Source organism: Antechinus flavipes, chromosome 6 (assembly GCF_016432865.1).
Source record: "Antechinus flavipes isolate AdamAnt ecotype Samford, QLD, Australia chromosome 6, AdamAnt_v2, whole genome shotgun sequence".
NCBI lineage: Eukaryota > Metazoa > Chordata > Mammalia > Dasyuromorphia > Dasyuridae > Antechinus > Antechinus flavipes.
The window spans coordinates 195,169,011-195,191,870 of NC_067403.1; the positions used below are offsets into that span (position 1 = coordinate 195,169,011).

General features: G+C 45.7%; 1 protein-coding gene across 2 annotated transcripts in view; it reads left to right on the forward strand.

The window, feature by feature from the left end:
• MXD4 (MAX dimerization protein 4) overlaps window positions 1-22,504 on the forward strand; it is a 49,925-nt gene extending 27,421 nt beyond the window's left edge. For both annotated transcript variants that reach the window (XM_051966290.1, XM_051966291.1), the window contains exons 4-6: window positions 8,379-8,493; window positions 15,468-15,627; window positions 17,326-22,504. In XM_051966290.1, the coding sequence (XP_051822250.1) occupies window positions 8,379-8,493; window positions 15,468-15,627; window positions 17,326-17,474 (424 nt within the window). In that variant the 3' untranslated portion in view covers window positions 17,475-22,504. The remainder of the gene's footprint in view (window positions 1-8,378; window positions 8,494-15,467; window positions 15,628-17,325) is intronic.
• The last annotated feature ends 356 nt before the right edge of the window (window positions 22,505-22,860 follow it).

Here is a 22,860-nt window from a genome sequence, read left to right on the forward strand (position 1 = left end):
TTGGTGGATTGGGTGAAAGATAGCTGCCTCAGGTTCTAAGACTTCTTCATTTGTGTCTCTTTATCACCTGTGCTTGCCACATAGTCGGTGCTTAATTCAGTTATTTTAGTTGGATTGAGTTGAATAAGGGACTTTGTGAGATAAAAGGTGCAAGTTGGAAGATTAGCTTTGGCAAGGAAGAGGGTCTTCAACTTGAGACCCCAAGGAAAGATAAGATAGATGAGAGCATGAGAGGCTTTGTGAGATGGAGGAAGACCTGAGAAAATTCCTATCAGGTGGCTTTTACTTCCTAACATCACAGGACACTAGAATTAGGACAACTTCAGAAGTTGTCTCCGCCTCATCCAAAATATCTCTTGGATATAGGAGGTGAGATCATCCATCTGCTGAGAGAGAGGAGGGGGTGGAGAACAGAGGAGGCACTATTTACAGATAAAGAGTTAAGCTTCAGGATGTGTATCAGAGAGGCATGGAGGCAGGGGTCCCTTGGGTCCTTAGTCTAGGTCATTTTAGCCAATCTTCCCATTTGACAGATGAGGAGCTAGAGGCCCAGAGTGGTGAAATGATAGGACTGGAGTTTGAACCCAGATCCTTTAACTCCAGAGCCAAGGTTCTCATACTTAGTAAGTCAGGTGGTATGAGCCCGGGTCAGCAAGATTTTGTGACTTTGGGTGTCAGTGAGATTGAGGTTGGGTTGTGACCTTTGGGTTGGTCTGGCAGCCTGTCTGTGGAGGGTAGAGGAGGGTGTAACTTCCTATCCTATTACTGCTGACTGATTTTGGGTGGGGGCTGCCTGCAGGGACCACTCAGGCAGAAAACTCAGACCTCCCTCGGAAGGTAACAGCAGAATTCTGGAGAAATGACTGCTGGGAACTGACTGGTCCTGGGTAACAAAAGGGAGAAATTTGTGGTGCACTAGAAGTTTGTGTTGTGAGATACTGTGTTTCATTTATATCAGTTAATAGAATACTATAGAAAAGGCCAATAACATTCATTTTAAATGCTGCTAATGACATTAATCACTTGAGAACAGAACATCAAGCATGGGGCTTTGAACATCTAGGGATATAACAAATGTGTGTTGTTGAAAATGCTGTCTCCTCCCAGGGAGGGCTTGCTGGGATGGGAGAGGGTGCTTTAGGGGGTGAGGGAAGGTGAGTCTCGGTTCCTCCAAGGATACCCCGGGTTTTAGAGCAAACGAATGACTGACTTCTTGGGAGTGGCGGGATCTCAGAGCTCAGTCACTATGTAGTCCTAGAGCAGCCTCTCTGAAAGGGAAACCAGCACACTGTCCATCATACTTGAGTAAGTAGAGTGGATTGTCCCCGCTTTGGGATTATGGTTTAGGTAGTTTCAGAACAAAACTTTACATACCCAGAGCTCTAGCAACAGGGCAGCTCTTAATGTTTGTTGAAGGAATAGTTGGATGCATGGATGGAGAAGGGAGGAAGAACATTTTGGTAGGAAGGAGATGTTGAGGCGGCTGCCCTGAGGATGTCATTTCTCTAGTTTCAGAGCCTCTGACTCTGCCTGGAGAGGTTAGAGCTGTTAGCAAGGATTTGGCCAGTTCTCAGTAGGCATTTGTTGGAGGCTTCCCCAGAGTCTGTAGTACAGCAGGTGCTCCCAGGATCTCTCTGTGGCCATTCCTCAGGTCCTGTCCCCTCTCTTTACCCCTCCCCCGGGGCCAGAAGAAATCCCAGCCTGATGGCAGATCCTGTAGTCTAGGAAGAAAAGAAAGAATGCTCCAAACTTGCTCCAACTTCAGACTTGAATTTTCATTGAAGCTTCCACTTTTCCATCACCCCTCTCCTTACACCCTCCCCCAGTCCAGAAGCTTTAGGGATTGACGGTGTTATAAATAATATAGCTCACATTTCTGGGGAGCATGCTGGCTGAGAGGGCTCTCACATTTATTATCTAGCTTCTTCCCAAAGTAACCCTGGGAGATGAACATTCAAAATGTTATTAGTACCCCTTTAGGTCAGGGCACTTATTCTAAATGACCTAGGTGTTAAGGAGGAGCTAGGACTTTACCCACACAGCAAATGGATCCACATGGAGGAAGGATTCCATGTTCTCCAAATGAAAACTAGTCCCTCTTTTCTTGGTGTTCCTAGAGCATGAATGCATCAGGCACGTTTGTGAGTGGGGGGCGGGGTGGGTGGAGAGGCAGGGAGGCCTCCTGATGAACTAAAACCTAGGCTATGATGGGAGTAATCTGAGATAATGCTAGGAGATTTGAGCCATACTGGATTGTGGAAGGCTTTGAATTCCCGGTGGATGAGCTTGAACTTGACTTGGAAGGCAGTGGCCAGCAGGGCATAGTGGATAACACACTGGACTTAGTCTCTGGCCCCTTCCCCTTCTCCGCCCCTCTTTGGACCACGTGGCCATAGAGAAACTCTCTATCCATTCCTGCTGTTTTGTCAAGTTAGAGATACAATGCACCAGGAGTCTGTATTTATACACTGATGAGGGGGAAACATTTGGTTCATTCCTGGGCTTCAGAACCCGCCTAATGTATGATCTGGGCAGTGCCCACTCCGGGCACCACAGATTTGGGCTGGCAAGGAAGCCTCGGAGGCACGGAGCTGTGGGGAGCTAGGTTACCTGGGGAGCCAGGACTGAGGAGAGGCTCTGACGTGGCTGGGTAGCTGATGATGTCAAAGAGTAAAACCGCAGGTAAGCTGCAGGATGAGATGGTGGGCACAGTCTTGTCTGTTCAGTCCACTAGGATACACTGTATCTCTTTCTGTTCCCCTAAGGTCCTGGACCACAGGCTGAAGTTTTAAATTCTAGCTCCTGAGGGGGAGCAAACCTTTTCAGCAGTGGTTCTCAAAGTCTGGTCCAGAGCATCCTGAGGAATCTCTGAAATCCTTTCAGAGAGTCTACAAATTCCTAATTGGTTTTTATTTTTAATGTGATCAATATCTATAACTATAACCCACATAAACAAAAACTCTTTGGACAGATCCTCAATCATTTGTAATAGGATAAAGATATAGAGAACAAAAGTTTGAGGACCACTGCAAGGATTGTGTCCCTATCTCTTTCCTTCCTTTTCCATTCCACTTTGTATCTGATCTCCATTGAGGTGTTAATGGCCCCAAACTATACCTTAATTGAGGCGTTCCTCCTCTTGGGAATGTGCATTCTTATGGGAAAGACTAAAAAACCTTCAAAAGTTCTGGAGGAATAAAACTCTATCTAGAAAAAGAACTATGGGCATTGTGGTAGATGAGGCACTTGGTCAGGGAAAGCACACCCCAAGGACTCCTGCATCTCCTGCCTACTAGAGAGGACCATGATTGGGCATAGGAGCACTTGGTTGCACACATGGCTCTCCTTCCTGGGAGGGAAGGGCCGCCTCCTTGTTAGGGGTCTTTGTGTAGCACACAGCTGCCACATCTAACATCTCTACACCCATGCTTTCGATTTCACAACCTTCTCCAGATTCCCTTGGCAAGTTTTGTTAGCTCTTAAGTTTGAGATTCATTGAATGTAAGAATAATTGAATTTTAAAAATTATAGAATCCTAGAGTTCCAAAGTCTCAAGTTGTGGAACTTCCTTAGATCCTAGAATATGGACTCTCAGAGGTAGCCAAGACCTTGATGGTCACCTGGTTCACCTGATGCATACTTTCAAGAGGAGGAAGCGGCTCTAGTGGATCAGGAATGACTCCTTGGTGATCATTATGCAAGCTAGCAGCCAATCTAGAGCTTGCACCCTGGTCTCCTGAGCCCCGAGTCAGTTCCCCTTCTCTTGCCTTTTGTTGCTTTTGGACTCCAATGAGGACAGTGCCCAAGCAGTGCCTTAGGACCTGGGGATCCTTGGCATATAGCACAAGGCTTTGCCCATAGCGGGTGCTTGGTGACTGCCAGTACAATTGAAATTGGGATGGTGGAAATGGGAGACTTGATAAAGGCACCTAAATAAGCATAGTTTGTGAGCTTCTTGAGGACAGATTCTCCAGTTTTTGTCTTTCTGCTCTCAGGGCCAGGTGCACAGTATGCACTTAAAACACTTGTTAAATTGAATTGGAAACACTGGTAACTGCTAAGCCTCTGTTGACTTCAGGGAGGTGAAGAACAAAGCACTTCTGAGACCTGAGAGTCAAAGACATCCCTGGGGAATGGAAATGGAAAAAGAATTGAAGGAGTTGTCCAAGTGCGGAAAGGCTGCCTAGCTGGCTCAGTGTCTGGAGGTTTATCACTTCTACCTCCGCTCAGTAAAACCCAATTATTTCCCTCATTTCCAGGATCAAATATGAAATCTTCTATCAAACATTCAAGGCCTTTTATTAAACCAGGTTCCCTCCTACTCTTTCACTCTTCTTAGTTTCCTTCACTCCACATCGTCTGTGATCTGACCTTCTTCCTGTTCTCACAAGACATTCCATCTCCCAACAGCCTCATTGTCACTAGCTATCCCCCATGCCGGGAATTCTCTCCCTCCTCACTTCCACTTCCTGGCCCCCCTGGCTTCCTTCAAGTCTCAGCTAAAATCCCTCTTTTACAAGATTTTCCTGTTATACTTAATGCTGGTTTAAAGGCGTAGACATATCTATCTGGCTCTCACTGATCAGCCAGGAATAGGTCCCAGCCAAGTCTGGCTTGCTCAGTGTGTTGTGATGCCTCAGAATGAGTGTAAATAACAATTCTTTCTGTTCTGGCCTGGAACGCTGAGGGTCTTCCCCCCACCCCGAGTGAGTCTTCTGTGAAGGCAAAGTAAGCCACCTTTTACCTCAGTTCTTACCTAGCCTTTACCTACCGGCTGGGGGTTGCATCAGACAAACCAGAACCTGGGAAAGGCCAAGGTCTTCCCCTGCACAGGGGCATTCTTCAGTCATTGTGACCTCTGGGTCCGACCACTGGACCCTCATGCTCTCCGGGAGAGACGGGCTGGTGACCTTGCTCAGCCCTCCCTCACTTAAATCCAATTCACTTACAAGTCAAGGCATCACCTCCTGATGTCATTGGCTGTCTCCCCGAGCGAAAGGAACAGAACAAGAGCCGACAAGGAGGCTGGTACCTTCCCTCTGCGCGAATTTCCAGCTTACCCCATGTACAGCTTGTTTACACACAGTTGTTTGCATGTTGTCTCCCGCACTGGACCGGGAGCTCCTCGAGGGCAGGACTGTTTTACCCGTCTTTGTATCTCTGGCACTTAGCACAATGTTTGGCACACAGCAGGCTCTTAATAAATACTTAACTGTCCTAGAAAATTCCAGAAAGCAGCTCTTAGTCTCTGACTTCCTGTGGTCAACCCAAGGTCCATCCTGGCTCTGGCATTCGATGTGATCTGTTCCAAGGTCCCTTCCATTTCTGACATTCTCTGCTCCCTTGTAGCTCTCCATGCCCTGTGTTCTGCAGGCCTTCCCAGCTCCGTAATTCTGTGAACTGAGCAAAACCTGTAGCTGCTTCCCAGAGAGCTTTGGAGGATTGGGGACCCCAGGAAATCACAAAAACCTAACCTGAACCGCCCTTTAATCCTGCTATCGATTCTGCACTGTTTTGCCCTTGCTTCAGCTGTGCTTTAGACATTATCTGGCCCAGCCTTCTCTCTGCAGGCAGGTTAAGAGGCATTATCTCCATTTTACAGATGAACTCAGAAAATTTAAGTCCTTGAGCCAAAGTAAAACAATTCTACAGTAACTGAGTGGCCACTAGAATCCCAGTGTCCTGGCTCTCGGGTTACGATCTCTTCGCTAGACCAGGATTTCTTGAGCTAAAACAAATTCCATTCTTCTTTCCCTTCACAGCCCCTCCTCACCAAATTACCTGTCACTCTGCTGCCACTCTTCAGTCTCGTGAGGGTCCCTTGCTGCACATAGGCTGAGACACAGAATCTACTAATATTTCAAACCCTTCCAGGACCTCCAGGGCTTGTATGTAATACCAGCATAGTCTTCAAGAGCCCAGGGTCACCTATGCACCATGAGGGCAGGGACAGACTTCATGGAAGGAGACAGGATCCCAAGATCTAGAACAATGACATGAGTTTTTTCCTCTCTCCTCTCTGCTGTCTTTTCTCTCCTCCTCTTTCCCTCTTTCTCTATCCTTCTTTCCTTTCTTCTCTCCTTCCTTTTTCTCCTTTCTTCCCTTCTCCTTCCCTCTCTCTCTTTGTTCCTCTCTCGTCTCTCACAAATTGATGAGGCCATGCTATAGTCATGTAATTGCTACCCCCAGTGCTTTGTGAAAGAATGGGGACCAAGACTTGGCCAGGGTTACCTTACTTTGTTTTTTTGAGGTTGGCTTCTTATCGCCCTGTTATTTTCTGTCTTTCTGGGCCTGGGAGTCCCCTGGGGCGCCTTCCATTCCCCATCTCCAGGCCTGGTGAGAAGTTTGAAGGGTTGCCGTTATTGCTCCCTGCTCATGCTTAACCAGCAGGACAGCCCGTATATCCAGTGTGCTGCGGGTGGGGGTGGAAGGCATGGTGATTGCCACTGATGGTCCCCATGGAGGACTGGGGAAGGGGGGAGGCATGGAAGTCTTGCCTAAATTACTGCCTGAGATTGCACATGGAGGAGAGACAGTTTTTTTCCTGCTCCAAGAAGGCTGCAGATTGCTGATTTGTTTGTTTGTGTGTTTTCTACACATTTCACAGGTAGTGGTGGTGGTTGTATCTCATTTGACCCTTGAATCCCATTAGCATTTGACTTTTTTAGAGGAAACACAGTGTAGTGGAAAGAGTTGAGTTAGAAGACCTGGATTTGAATCCCTGACTGCAACTTACTATAATACTTTGGTTACTTTTCTGTGCCTCAGTTGACCACTCTGTAAAATGAGGGGGTGGGGGTAGCTCTTCCCTGAATTCTTTTTAGCTTTAAATTCTATAAATTTTGAGGGTGGGAATTGATCTTGTAGCCTTGGGAGGTGGGGCAGGAGCCAACCAAACAAGATTTATATAACCACTTATGTAACCAGCAACAGATGTCAGCCCATAAGGCTCCTGGGGATTCTGGAACTGTTCTCCAGGGGGCCTTGTCAGATTAGAGGAAATATCTGAGAGATGGTCTCCACCCTCCCCTGTACTAAGAGGGGAGAGGATGAATCTGGCTAAGTGTTCCTTGTCCAGTGGGATTCAGAAAATGCATTTCTAATGTGTTGAGGAGAAATGAAAGTATTTTTATAAAGGAAGCTATTTCTGACAACTTTCTGCCTGGGGAAAGGGAGTGGGGACAGAGGTGGTCTTGTGGTGTTCCACTCTGCTTGGCTGCCACTGAGATCACCCACGGGAAGTTTGGGAAAGTTGTTTCCCAAAGGAGATTCCAATAACAAGGACAAAAGGTCACCTGGATAGCTGAATAGAGTAAGGTGTTTTCTCTTTGTCCCATCATCAGCATTTTCTCCATTATAAACTCTGGATTCATGATTTTCAGGCTAATGTTTGAAGTGCCCTCTAGAAGCCAGAGACTTGAGCTGAGATCTCAGCTCTGCCCCTTAGCAGACCTTTGGGCATCTCTGTGCCTCGAATTCTTCATCTGTAAAATGAGAAGCAGCCTGGAGTAGGTGGTGTCTAGGTCCCTTTTAGCTTGAAATGCCGAAGTTCTAATCTGAACTATCCAAGAAGAAAACAACAGTGGGGACTGTCTGGGGAGTAACGAGTTCCCCGTCACAAGATATCTTCAGGTGAAATTGGGCAACCCCCGACAATAGCTTCTCATACTTATGTGGCGATTTCCCGTTTATAGAACTCACTCCTCACAATATCTGCATGAGATTAGGAGTGCAAGTTTTAGCCTCATTTTCCAGATTTAGAAAGACCTAGAAAGGAGTAAGGTCTTCTCCAGAATCCAGAGGTTAATATGTGGGAGAGCTGGAACTGGGTGGTCACCTACTCAGTCCCAGGCCTTCCCTCCGGGGCCCAATGTCCTCCTCCCAGTCTACCTAAGTAAGGAGAGGGCCCAGGAGCCCATCTCCTCTGCTCCCCAGGAAGCTTCCAGAGGGGCCTCCTGCTTTGAGCAGAAGACACAGAAGCATTTAATGCTGTGTACCTGCCCAGGAGGCTTTAAAGCCCAAGCACTTTCTGGCAGGTGGTGCACGTGGTCTGCTTAGTTTATGGATGATTAAAGTGAAGCTCAGAGAAGGTCTGACTCAGTTCATTCATTCAGTGTCAGAACCAGTTACCAACTGAGGCCTTGTGACTCCGGGACCACCAAGCTGACCTGAGCCCTTCAGCTGGGTGGTCTTGGGGATCTTCATCACGTGCTAGAGCGGGGCAGGTGAGGTGGGGCTGGAGCCATCCTGGGACAGAGGACGGAGCAGGTCCGCTGGCTGACTTTGTGGCAGGAGCAGATGAATTGGTTGGTTTTGGGGAACAGCGTGCTGGCCAACTCGGCCTGAATTGATTGATTCTTCCTCTCTCTCTGTTTCAGACGAGCCAAATTGCGGTTGTATTTGGAACAGCTCAAGCAGCTTGTGCCCCTGGGGCCGGACAGTACCCGCCACACGACCCTCAGCCTTTTGAAAAGAGCCAGGATGCATATCAAGGTATGGAAGCCCTCCTGCAGCTGGAGGCACTGGCCTCTCCCACGCAGGCTTCTTGCTTCCCCCTGTCATTGAGAGGACATAGTTGTCTGTCTTGGAGGGGGAGGGGGCCTGCCTGAGCCTTCGAAGCCTACCTTTGAGCCTCCACCTCCAGACCTTCCCCACCACCCCGGCCGAGTTCTCCTTTCCCAGAACTTTCGTTTCCCTCTTCCAGTTAACTAAGAAAACCCGACATAGTAAGCATCTTCTGTGTGCAAATGTGGACCTGGGACAGACCCTGCCTTATGTATCATGAATAGAGTGATTAATTTGAAGTCACTTGATTTGACTTGAATTTGAATCTTGGTTCTCTGCTCCTTCTGACTTTGTGACTTAGAGCAATATTCAACCTCTCTGGATCCGCCTCCCCCCCTTCCCTTGGTTACGGTTATTTAAGGACCAGCCTGGCTGAAAGTTTCTTTGTCGGGAGGCTGACGAGGGATGAGTTAGATACTAGTCGAATGCCAGGTAGATTTTTTGCTATGCCAGCTCCTAAGAGGCTCCTTCTCGGATGATTCCTTGTCATTTGAAACGGGCCCTTTCCCTTCTTGAAAGACTTGCCTCAGCTCCATGAACCGGACCGATGTGGCTGTGCTTGAGAAGCTAATCTGACCCTTCCCTCTCTCTGCAGAATCTCTGCATTTTATTAGACATGGCGTCCCTCTTCAAAAACTCATGTTGCATTCGCTGCCCCAAGTATTTTTCCTGTCTTGATTTCCTTTGGCTTCCCTCGAGGCCTCCCATCCCCCCCAATGCTTCCCTTCGGCGTGGCAGTGATTCTTGGTTCCCAAAAGCTCTGCTGGCAGAGCACAGGCTCTGGGACGCCTCCCAGAGGGCTTTGCATATGGGCCCAGCAGTGAACTGGCTTTCTGCCGTCCAAGGAAGGCCTAGCCCGGTGCAGTGTGGGGAGTCTCCTCACCAGAAGGGCCCAGCAATGATGACCTATTTTCCCCTCTCAATAAATCATAGAGCACAGGTGTGAAGTCTGCTTTGATAGCCAGCACTCTCTCATTGTACTTGAAACATAATCAGGGTCCCATGCTCAGGCCTCTGCCCTCAGGGAGCTTCCCTTGCAGTGAGCATGATGAGTACACAGGTCAGTAATAAATGATGAAGCGCATAGGAGAAGGCTGGCAAATTGGCGTAAGCGGTTTGAGGGACTCCCTCTGGGGGCATCAGGAAAGGCTGCCTTGTGGACACGGTGCCAGGTCTGGGCCTTGGGGGAATGAAAGGAGCAGCAGAAATGGAGGCGATCCGTTTCAGGATTGAGGAAAGCCTGGGTGAAGGCAGGAGAGGGAGGAGGAAGTCTCAAGCAGCCAATACAATTAGACTGAAATATAGATGTGCATTAGGGAGAATCTTGTGAACTAAGGCTGGCATGAGAAATTGCAACTATGGTGTCTAAGGCTCAAGTGCCAGGCCAAGTATTTTTTTGGAGAGACAGGAGGGAGAAGGGAGGGTTTTGAATAGAGAAGTGACATGATCAGACTCGTATGTGAGGCACATAATTTTGTCTCAAGTGGGAGGCTGGAGACTAGAATCAAGGAGACCTGGTGGGGAGGGGATTATAATAGTCTTGACCAGTAGTAATGAACTTGAAACCAGCCAGTGGCAGGGGAGAGGAGAGGGAATACAGATGAGAGATATTATAATGAAAGAAATGACAGGTTTGAGCAACAGAGGGAGTTGAGAGGTGAGTCAAGACATGAACTGCAAGATGACTATGTGCATAGGAGATGGAAAAAATTGTGATGTCATTAGCAGAAATGGGAAACTTGAGAAGCAGGGCAGGTTTAGGCAGAAGGTGGGCAGGGTTGGGATGAAGGGGAATGGCGAGCTAGGGAGTTTTCTAAGTTGAGTTGCTGGTTGTACTTCTAGGTGGGGATATCCATGGCAGCTGAGGTCGGGCTAAATGAAGAGTCAGGCTCTGGAGCTCCAGGAATGTTCTCCTGGCACAAATAGAGGCATGGCCCCAAAGCAGGTCACGTGAAAGAGCTTTTGGAGTTTTAGTGGATTGTGAGCTCTATATGACTCAGTGGCTCAATAGGGAAGCCATATAAGCTATCACCTGTGGCCACGTGGAGAGAATAAGGTTCAGGGCAATGAAAGAGAGGACCACTCTTGATGTGGTCTTTACCAGCCCATTCCTACACTATCAGGTGCTGTATTTCAGCAAAGATATTGACAATTTGGAGAGTTCCCCAAGAAAGGAGTTAGCTAGCATGGCAAAATGGCCTGGAGGCACAGGAATTGATCATGGAAGTTTGCAAAGTCTTTTGCCCGGCTTCATCCTCATCCGAGCCTCCCAGCAGCCTCAGGGACTTTATTCCCCAATTTACAGTTGAGGAAACAGAAGCTCGGAGAAGGTCAGTAATTTGTTCAGAGCCTCTCAGCTAGCAAATGTTAAGCTGGAATGTTTTCTTGCCTCCGTGTTTGGTACTCTAGCAGTATACCCCAAGGCCAGAAGTGACTCAAAAAGCAGTTTTTGATGTGGATAAGTGAAAACTCAGGGGAGAGACATGATAGCTGGTCTTCCAGTATTTGGAAGGTTGTGATGGAGGGGAGAAGGGAGATTAGATTTGTTCTGATGCTTAACCATAGGGGAACACTGAGTGGAATTGGCAGAATTTGCTTCAAAGTAAAAACTTACTAAAAGTTAGTGCTGTCCAAACCTGGGAATCTGTTGCTTTGGGAGGTAGCAGGTATCCTTCTCTTGGGGTTGTCATGGGCTCGCCACCCTTCTCAGCATTGAAGCACTGGGATGTGGCAGGATGAGACAATTTAGCCCGAGTGTGCATGTGAAACTCCTCCACTAAGAGGGACAGAGCCCAGAGCTCCTCAACTCCTCCTCTCTCAGAAAGCAAACAGAGCTGAGCTTGGAGGAGAGAAAGACAGGTTGAGTCATATATTCAGCTCAGATTGTGTCAGCTTTGGGAAGTCTGTGTCCTGGATCTGGTCTTGAGATAAGCTGTGCTACCATAAGCCAGTCCTCTTCTCTTTTCTCCAAATTTGATTCCTTGTGTACCTACCTCTTAGGATCCTTATGTTTTCATAAGCTTTGCCTTTCCTGGTGTGATACTGGCCTGGTGCTCTCCAGTGTCTTAATTTCTGGATGGTTGGGGGCAGGGGAGGAGGTCAAGGGATGGAGCAGAAAAGCTGACAGATAGCTCTCTGCTTTCCAGAGGGGCAGGCTCCACCCCAAAAGTTTGTTTGTCTCTTCGGGGCCTTTGATGCCCCAGACTGAGCCAGCCAAGGGGGCCCCAGGGTGGGGGTGGAAAGAGAAGGAGAAGGACTCTGGAGGACAGGGTTAGGGCCAGGTCACGGCTTCCCTGCCAATGGCAGGGCCAGTGAGCTCCCCTGAGAACATGCAACAGCTGCCCCTGTGCCCCTGCCCCAAGGAACCCGGGGGGAGAAGTGCAGCAGCTCAGATGTCATGGATCAGAGGTGGCCTCTCCCCGACCCTGTTCCCCCGTCCCAAGGAAAGAAGGCATTCTTTGTACATGGCAGGTGTGGAGGAAGAAAAGAACGAGAGGAAAGAAGTGCTGGTTTGGGAGCTACCTCAGAGGTGCCCTGACCCCATCCTCCCCTCCTCAGATCACCTGAGGAAGAGGTAACAGTTCTTTTCCTCCAAGGCAAAGCCCTCTCTTCCTGTGCCTTCAATCCCTAAAAGCGGTCATCCTGCCTTCCCCGGAAGCCCTCTAGTGAGAGACAACCTGCTACCCACTGAGCGGCTCATCTCGCTGTTGGCTGGCTTTAATTTGGGGGAAGTTTTATGAGAATCAGTTGCCAGTCATTAAAGTAAAGGCTAGCTAACCAGTTGACCGATATAGTATGCTAGTAATAGTGAAGAGTCTACTATACAGAACCCTCATTACAGGGATGAAACATGGCTTAAGTCCATTCCAACTCTTAAATCTTGGGATTCTCTGGTGAGAGGGAGGGCAAAAGGATGGAGGGAGCCATAGAAGAGGAAGGATGATGACCAGCTCCAGGTTTCTCTTTTTATAGAAATGAGGTACAGTGAGAAGAGCTTCCAAGGCCATCGAGGTAGTATGTAAGAGAGTAGGATTTCAAATCCTGTGTTTTCTATGTTTTGCCAAGACTGCTTCATTCCAGGCAGAAAAAAAGGAGGAGAAAGGAAAAAGAGGCAAAAAATAAGTGACGGTGACTCTGGGTTGGCTTCTGATATTGCAGGTCCTATACCCACCCTGGCCTTGGTGTGGAACCTTTGCTGGGGTGTTGGGGGACAAGTGCCAGAGACCTGCCTGCTCCTTACCCCCAAGAGCTAGCCCTGAATACTTGGAGACACTGGAGAATGTAATCTTCAGACAAGTGTGAGATGTGGTTGGATCTACAATGTGATGTGGGCATTAAATGTACCCCTGTGAGATTATGGAGCTTAGGAAGTCCTTGTGAGACATGGAAAGGAGTTTCCAGAAGAGCCATACCTGGGGACTTGTCTTGATCAAGGCATGGGCTCAGTGTGGGGATCAGGGCACATGGGAGTATGGGCTTTCGGCTCTCTAGCTCTTCTGCTAGACCAAATAGTAAATAGTTCACCTCTAGTCCAACCTCTCTCTGCACGGAGGTCCACCCCAGAGCCAAGTATAAATAGTGTCCTGGCCAGCTTGTACTTTGTAGACCCTGCTTCTGCCTTATAGTCATATCTGATCTTAATTTATAGGGCATTTAGAGATCCCAAACTCTCCTTTTGCCGATGAGGATCGAGTCTCAGAGAGGATTGCTGTGTGGGGTGTAAGTTAGGGGCAAGGCCAAAACTAGTATTCAGGTCCCTCCATGGTCAGCCCCTGGCTCTTTCTGTGCTGCCCCTTGTTGTTACAAGGTTAGTTTGTGAACAAAGGTATCCATCGGCATAAAAAGCATTTATCTAATACCTGTTATGTGCCAGTACTTAGCACAGTGCCTGACATATAGTAAGTGGTCAATAAATGTTTATTGACCGACTGCTAAGTACTAGGTTCTAGGTGCAGATGTAAAAGGGAAACGGCCCCTGAACCAGAGTAGTTTACATTCTAATGGGACAAGTGATGGTAAGCAGACTGACTTGCTCTTTTTCATAGCAAAGGTAAGAGGATGTAATTGGTGTTCTCTGAGGGAGAGATGAAAAGAGCTTGACGAGGGAGAGACTGAGCAGAAGGCCAGATCTGGAGCCCGATTTCCTGTGCTCTTCAACTGTCAGAGTGAGAAGGAATCTCAGGGAAGATCATCTGGTCCAGCCCCTTCATTTATCATTCGTGGAATTGAAAGGGTTTAAATGCCTCCTCTGGCTCTGACCAGTAGTCTTGGATGACTAGGCTTAGGAAACTGAGAGGTCACCTAATCCAGTTGTCTCCTTTACAGGTGAGCCTCAGATCCTATGACTGGCCCAAGATCATATAGAGAGTAATTAGCCGAGCTCATAGAATCCTTTGACTCTAACTCATAAGGCATTTTCTGTTCCCTGGACAGTGGTTGTCTTAATAGAAGCTGCCACTGGCCTTTGCTCTTTAACAGTCATGAGAGACCCCCCTCCAAACCTTGACCCTGCGATACAATAATGGGCCTTTTATCCCTCAGGGTTTGGATTCCTGTTTGTTTAAAACTAGGCCCCTTGCCAGTAGCGGCTCCTGGGCACAGACACTCAGATGACCTTCTCTAATAGTACACTTAGAAAACAGCCCCAGAGCAGTTCTAACAAATGGCTTAGTGTAGTAGAAAAGCCCTTCTGGATGATCCAGAAGAAGCAGTCCCAGGTGCTCAGCTGGTCCTACCTAGGACTGACTGATGTTTTCACTCTGGCTGGACCACATTCCCGCCCTCCCACCCCAGGTCTTAGCCTTCCCCTCAAAGGGATGGGGCAACCTCTTGGGTCCCTTTCATCTCTGAAATTCTGAGATCAGTTTGAATCACAAGGTCTAAATTATAGCATGTTTTTAAAGAAAAGTAACAAGTTTGAGCAATACCTAAGTTAAGTTAAAATTGTTGCCTTATAAAGATTCTTAGGAGCTATATTGTAATGAATAGGTTGGGAAAGTTTGTGATTAATATCTATCATCTATGCTTGACTTGGTAGAATGGTTAGAACCCTGCATTTAGAGAGAAAGGACCTGGGTCCAAATCTTTTTACCATTTCTAATGACAGTTTCAGTCCTAAATCTTATGATTCTATAAGACTCATCTCTCTCAGTACCCTTCTATCCCTAAGTCCTTTTCTTAAGTAGTTTCCTCTGCAGCCTTATTTTCACTACTGATTTCTTCAGTGGAAATTCACTTTTGTAATAAAAATAGTAACAAATCAACTCGTTTCCATAATGCTTTATGGTTTCCAAAATACTTTTTTAAAAATGGCTCTGTGAATCAAACAGCTCAAGTGTAATTTTCTTTTATAAAACTTAGTAATATGTTTTTTTATTTTTCCATCACTTTTTTATTTGAAAAATAAATGGATTTTTAAAAGCATTTATATTTTTACATGCATTTATTTTAAATTGAAAAAGATGATATAAAAACAAAAAAAAGCTATTTGTTAAAAAGAAAAACATACTGTATTTTTATATACATTTACATTCTGTCACTCCCCTCCCCTTTCCATCTTTATACAACAAAAGGAAGGTAGGAAGGAAAGTAGAAGGGAAAGAAGGAAGGATAAATACATCATTATAAACATATACAATCCAGCTAAACAACTTCCCCAGTTGACTATGCACGAAAATGTATTTCTTAATTCTGCATTTGAAGTTTACCATCTCTCTGGAAATATGTGAAAGGCATGTTTCTCCTTCCATATTCTGAGTTCATTTATCCTTGCCTTAATTGGAATCCTAAAGTCTTTCAAAGTAGTTTTTCTTCACAATGTTGAACCACAACAACACACAGCTGATCTTTCTCCTCGAATTTCTTCCCTCTCCTGCATTTCTTTTACTCCCCACCCTGTCCAGAAATTGGAAGAACAGGACCGGAAAGCCCTGAACGTGAAGGAACAGCTGCAGCGTGAGCATCGCTACCTCAAACGCCGCCTGGAGCAGCTCTCGGTTCAAGGCATGGAACGTGTGCGCACTGACAGTACCGGCTCGACCATCTCCACAGACTCAGAGCAAGGTCAGATGTGTGTGTGTGTGTGTGTGTGTGTCTGTGTGTGTGTGTGAGACACAGCATGGAAAGCAGGTGTAGACTGGGACTTTGCCTAGCGCAGGGGTCTGCCCTAGAATTTTAGGAGAAAAAGCACATTGCTGGGCCAGCTAGGAGGTTCATCTGTAGGCGTCCCTTTCAGATGATTATTGTTGGCATTTGATCTGTGATTTCATCAGCAAAGTCTCTTCTGAGAAGACTTTGTATACTGCAAGAGAGAGCTGCCTGGCCACTAAGAGTTTGTGACCTGCCCAGTAAGAGACTGAACCCCGGGGCTTCCTGAGTTCCATTTGCCACATATTGATACCGTCTTAGGTCTCTCTCCTTAATGCCCTGTTAGTGGGCATGTGAAGTTTGATTGCTAGTTATTGGTAGGAAATGGGATGGATAAGAATCGTTTGTAACTTGAATGTTTCCAAAACACCTTTTCTAAATACCTCTTGGTCCACAGCAACACTGTGAGGGGACAGTACAGGTTTCATCCCTATTAGAGAGAAGGAACTGAGTCTCAGGAATAAAGGAATCTGATGAAGGTTACACAGCTCCTAAGTGGTGAAGCCACAGAGAGAACCCATGTTATCCATGGCATCTTCCCTACCCCACACCTCTTCTGTCCAGCCTACTTTCCATTTAGCCAATAGCTCTCAAACTTTTTGATCTCAGAACCCTATATTATTGAGGATATAATTATAATTATATTATAAAGATATATGAAATATATATTTATAAAGATATACATATAATTAAGTATAATTATTAAGGATCCTGCCACTTCCCAAAGAGCTTTTGTTTATGTAGATATATCTATTGATAATTGCTTTATTACAATATCCTAATACTTTTATGAAAATAATATTGACCTAGTGGACTCCCTGAGCCTAACCATGCTTTGAGAAGCAGTGTCCCAGGCAATACCTTCCCTTAATTTGGATTGTGGATGGCCTGACAGGCCTTTTCTTCTGAGAGTGGCCTGGAAAAGGCGCAGTAGACAGAGACTTGGTTTGAGAGGCAGCAGAGCAGAGCCCCTCTCCCAGCATGGCTGTTTGCTGGGAGTTGGTGGAAGGTGGAGTCTCTGATTCCTGCTCACAATATACCATCACCTGCTTGCTTATGCTTAATCACTACAGTAGTTCAAGATTTAGCTAAGTCCAGGAATTAGCTACATTGGTTCCTGAAAGCTTCCACGTATGTGCAGGTGTAGGTTCTAAATAGTAGAGGGAGGATTACAGTTAGTACTGAAGAGGGACCAGGTCACAGAGATGCCCTAATGGGAGATGTATATAATGAGGTGAGAAATCTTCAAACAGATGAAAAAGAGGGGGGACTGAATGACACTGATGGGATGAAGTGTTCTCAAGTTTATGAGACTAGGCCTAAGTTACATGATCCCTTGGACCCAAGAAGCCTTCCTTACTTGTAACATGGACTTTTAGATGAGAGGGATCTCTAAAGTCACTTCTAGTTAGCTCTAAAACCTATGATCCATGAGCCAGGTGATTGTAGGGCAGTCACTTAACTTTTATGGACCTCACCATTCTCATTCTGCAAAATGAGAAATTCAGTCTAGATGATCTTGGGAGTTTCTGCTCTAAAGCCTGTAATTCTATGTCTTGTAAGACTTCCCTCTGCTTTCAAACTATGAACATGTGACTCTCTCTTCCCACGTAGAAGTGGACATTGAAGGAATGGAGTTCACCCCAGGGGAAATGGACAGTGTTGGGAGTGCCAGTGATGCCGATGACCACTACAGTTTGGGCAGCGGCTCCAGTGACAGCAGCTACTCCCACTCCCGCAGACTGTCGGGCCGGCTCTCGTAGGGCCCGAGCGAGCACCTCCCGACCCCGTCCACCTCCGGAGCATCCAACTGAAGCACTTAGACTGAAGACCGATTCCACCCGTGTCCACTGCGGCTCTCCCAGGAAACTCCAACCACTGGCCTCTGCTGAAGAAGCGGGGGCTTTGAACCCCTGGTTCCCTGCCCTGGGACCACACCAAGTAGCTCTTGTCAACCCCGGTTTTTACTGCAGAGATCCGTGGTTAGGTACAGTTGTGACTTAAAGTTAGCTTGATGTAGCTGTAACTATAATTTTTTTTTTTTAAAGTCATAATCATTCCATTGAAGAAGTATTAAATGTAATTGCTGGAAACACGCATGACGGTGTAAGAAGTTTAATAAGAAACCAAAAGCAAACCAAAAATCAGGAGAATGAACGAAACCAAGAGAGACCCCTTGGAAATCTTGAAAAGTGACTGGACTTGTGGATGCTGGGATTGTAGGCCAGCTCCTCCCTGGGGGAGGAGTTTTCCAGCAGCACCTCCTAGCCTATTAGTGTTCTGAAAGTTTTGTTTGCCCTTGATAAATGATGAATGGGTCATGGCCAACTTAAGACTATTTAGTAGAAACTCTTCCCACAGTTTTAAGAGTGGCAGAACCCCCTTCTTCCTCCCCATCCTACCTTACTTTAATTTGTTCTTTAAAACAAGGTTTGCTCTGAGATCTCTCCCCTATTAACTAGTGACCACTGTGCTTCAGACTGGGTGGAGGGAAAGCCAGGTTAAAGAATGACTCCATAAGGGACGTCGAGTGGCCTTTGGCTCTGTGTGTTCAGTGTGCTAATGGCAGCCAAGCTCATTCTGTCTGGGCGGCGGGGCAAGGGGCCTCGGGAGGGAGCAGCCCCACTTCCTTCCTTTGATGGCTGTCGGCTGATCCTCCAGAGCTTGGAGACCCCATATTAGTGCCAGCTCTTGGAGATGGAGGCCTGGGGGAGGTGGGTAGACCCCTTCTCTTTTTCTTTTTTTTTTTTGCAGCAGCCACTACCTTTGGTGGGAAAGGCCCAGCTCCTATTTCCAGTATTCTTTTAGAGGACAAGTAAATCAGTTTTCTCCTTTTGCACACCACGTAACAGCATTTTTCTCCTCTTAAAAAAATGCAAAAAAAAAAAAAAGTTATGCTTTAAAACAACCCAACTTATATAGCATTTGTCCAGCTTTTCTGAACATATTTACCCATGTTGTAGCAATACTATGAAGATGTATTTTTTAATACAAATTCTGCTTAGTAAAGTCATTAGGGCTTGGCTTGCTGGGTAAGAAAAAATGGACCAGTCTTTGCATTAGTATTAGAGGTCTTTTAAAAAAACAAAAACAAAAAAACCCAAAAAACAAACCAAAAAAAAAAAAAAACAACAAAAAAAAGAAAATGGCTATAAACACTTTTAGAGAAGTGATTTTAGCAAGTGTAGTCTATATTTCCTGTAAGAGATTTTGTATTATATTTTCCTAAATGTTCTCATTTCCTTGCATTGGGAGGGAGTGGTACAGACCTAGAGTCCCAGGGACTCTTCACCGTTGTCATACCGTGCCTTGGTGACTGTGTGTCCCTCTCTTTGCATTGTTCAATAGACAGTGAAACCTGGCCAAGTGAGTTAGTGGTTTCCTCTGTGGTCCTCCATGTGAGCGGTCGGGTCTCCCTCAGTCTCCCCTCTTAGGAATTAGCCAGAACTGGGCACCTCTCCTTCTCCTGCATCCCTTGGAAATGGGGAGAGTGGCAAGGGAGGGAGATGAGGGTTCCCTTTCTAGCTCCTTTTCTTAAGCGCACACACAGTCCTGTGTTTGGAGTGGCTTATTAAGCTGGGATCTCTGTGAGACAGAAACTCATTGGCTTCTGAAACGAGAGCATGTTACTGTACTGTATCACATCCTAGAATTTGTCACGGTGCTGCCATCTTGGATTTTTTTTTTTTTTTTTTGTAGTGTTTGAGCAATCCTCACAATACTGACCCCTAGTCCTCAGACAGAGACCCAGCTGTTCATTCAGCACCCAGTGTACATGATCTCCCATTGCTTTTACAGTACACAGGATGTAGAAACCTGAAGACATTTTATGGCAGCTTTTTTGTTTTTGTTTTTTGGAAGTGGGTGCCTCCTTGCTCTCACCACAGTGGGGAATCTTGCTAATGAGGAAAAGGTCCCCTTTGAGTTATGTAACCTAACTCACAGGCACCCCTTCCATCAGCTGGGGGAGGGTAGGGGGAAGGGCTCTGGGTCATCAACTTTGGCAGCTGATTCTGAAAACCATTAACCTTTTCTGTGATGCAGGTTTTGGTATTATGTTCAATATACCTTGCAAATGACTAAAATCCTCGTTTGTCCGGGGAAAAAATATACACAGCAATAGACTTATATTGTGGGTAGCTGAGAAACAGCAAAACTTTTACTAGCTCCTTTGGTGCCTCTATAACTGATTTCCAAATCATGGAAACAAAATCATGAGTTTACTTCAAGTAACACTCAAGACTGTTAGGCAGGTCATCCACAGTGAGGTTTGGATCAACTGTTGCTGTTCATTCGTTCTATAATGAGCATGCTCCTGAATTGTAAAGTGTTTCCTTTCCTGAGACCCTCTTGCACAGAACCTGCTAATAAATGAAATTTTTAAATTAACAGAGGGATGGGTGAGAGTTTAAAAAATGAATGTGATAGTTGCTGAATGCTAATTTGAAACAGTCCCTTCCACACACATCCCCTCTGCCCCCAATAAGAATATGTAAACCCTGTTTTGGGGAGATCTTGCATACCCAGTTGTCCTAGCTTTCTCAGTAGTTTCACATATCCTGCCAATCTCAGAAGAAATAGGGGTCAGGGTGTGTCTGTCCTTCTCCTACTCATTTCTCTCAATGCCCAGCTGGTTTTCAAAGAGAGAGAATTCCAAAGCTACTCAATCCACAGCCCATCTTGGAACCCCCAGGTCATAGCAGGGCACAGCAATGTGGAGCAGAAATTGTTTTTTCCCTCTTTGGAAGCTGGTTGGTAATTTGGGCAATGCCCCTGCTCCACCATGATTTGGCAACTGGGGTTCCCCCAAATTTCTAACACTTTTGCTTAGTAATAGTATGGGGGAGATGGGTCCAACAGACAGTTCAGGAACGACTTGTTGGGCTTGGGATTTCCTAGAAATAAATTTTTTAAATAAAGGAATATATTCATTAGTCTGGCATTTGGAAACTAAATATGTCATCATATACTCTCTCCTCTTTGCCCATATTTGCAAGTATTGTCAATACCACTTACTGTTTATGTAACTTCAGGAAACTCATTCTACTCTTATCTGAAGAACAGTAGAACTGAGGACTCCGAGACCTCAAAAGATTTCTTCCAGTTTGAAAACCCTATGACTTCTTCTTTTTTTTTTTTTTTCTTTTTGGCACTGAGAAGGAGGAACTGCCTGTGGAAAGAGTAGCTTGGTTTCAAATAAGGCAGTTTAATTTCACCAGGACACTTTATACCAGGGTTTGTCATGAGCTGGGTTAAACTAGCCTAGGAGAGGAAGCCCCATTGGCTACAAAGGCCTTGAGGTTTCACAGCCCAAACCATCCCTTACTTGTCCACTCATTTCCAGAGTATTATCTAAAAACTGTCATTTGCACAAATTCTAGGAATGGTGGCCAGGAGAGTGACTGCCAGCATAGCCCAACTTCTTTGAATAGTTTTATACGGCATGGCTGCAAACTCACTTCAGTGAAATATACAGGTGCTCAGGACACAGAATTTTCAGATTTGATAATGAATCATGTCTGCATTTAAAATGTATTTTCTTTCTGATCATTTTTTACCAAACTCATTTATCTTAAATCATTGAACCAAATTACAAAGCCATGTGTAAGAACATAGAGAGATTAAGACCCTCCCATGCTCACCTCTCTTACCCATGTGAAAGGAGGTCTGGGCACACAGTGAACAAGGAGGATGATCAGACAGTGCCCCAGGGCAGATCCCACTGCCCTGAGCATGGTCTGTGCTTACTCGGAGTGTTCCATTTTCTGGTTTCCTTAATTACCACCTACTGTTGTCTTCTTCCAAAATATTTTTTTCTGGATAAAATAGAAATCCCCCTAATTGCCCAAGCTTCAATCCAGGGAGCAGTTACCACTCATTAGCCATTTGGATCTCAGATGTCAATAAAGGAAGGGCCTCAGATGTGATCTTCTTTAGGGAATCTCTTCCCACGGTGGATTTTGGAGTCAATAATATAGGATTCTTCTTTTCCCATCTTTTCCCATTAGGCTATCCTGGAGAGGGAAAGTAAGTCTAACTTAGATATCTCACTTTTGTGTTTTAAAGGTGGTTCCTTTTTGAAGGAGGCTCATGATCAGTATAAAATCTTGTTTGCTTTATTATCCTCCCAGGGCTTCTTTAATTGCTACCCTTCTTATGAAGGGGAGTGGGATCCACAGACAAAAGTTAGTGATTGTTGTGTCCCCATCCAGGTTGGACTAAATTAACTCTTGAAGTTCTTTCTAGCTTCAAAATCTTGGGTTTCTATGTCAGATACAAGGAAAATCATCTTCCAGTCAGGTCCCTGAAAAAAAAATGTCAGTGGAGATCCCATTTGGCCAGCTTGGTTAGTGATATTGCTTTCCTTAAGGACACCTTTGCTGACTCCCACCCCACACCTATGTGAAGGGTCCTGAACAGTCCTTTGTCCTCCAAAGCTACATGTCTCATAGGTATAAAGGAGGCCACCAGAAGTCATCTTTGAGGCTTCTGTGGAGAAAGGGGCCATGTTGATTAAGGAGCCACACCAGAGGTGCTGTGTGGAGTGGGGGAAAGATGAGAGGGAATCACGTGACTGGGGATTTCTTGAGGTGCCCTGGGCAGGTTCTGTGCCAGAGATATTTTGAATATGTACCTGAAAAGGAACGCTTTGTAGGTGGCAAGATGTATTATATTGTAAAGATTCATTTGTACACACGTTCCTGGTGCTTGCTGCTGCTAGCGGCTCTCACCAAAGGTATTGTGTTGTATCTGTCTTTCATTGTAATATAAATACAAATTTTTATACCTCATATATATGTGCTGGTTTCCAGTATTTATTTCTTCCTCCTTTTTTTTTTTCTTCATCTGATTTCTTCCTAGGTTTGCATCTCCCTTACTTCATTTCTCCAGCCATCTCACACCCAAATTTACTTACATCCAGGCCTGCTGGAGATATTTTAATGCCCAAGGGTTCATAATTTTTTTATGTGTCATGGATGCCAGTGGTGGTTTGGCAAAGCTTATGGATCTCTTCTCCCAATAGTATTTTCAAATGCATAAAATGGAGTTTCAAATTAAATAAATAATACAGTAAGAGTTGTCAAATTATTTTAAGAAACTAATTCACAGAACTCCAGGTGAAGTGCCCCCTTCCTAGTGGTACTAGGG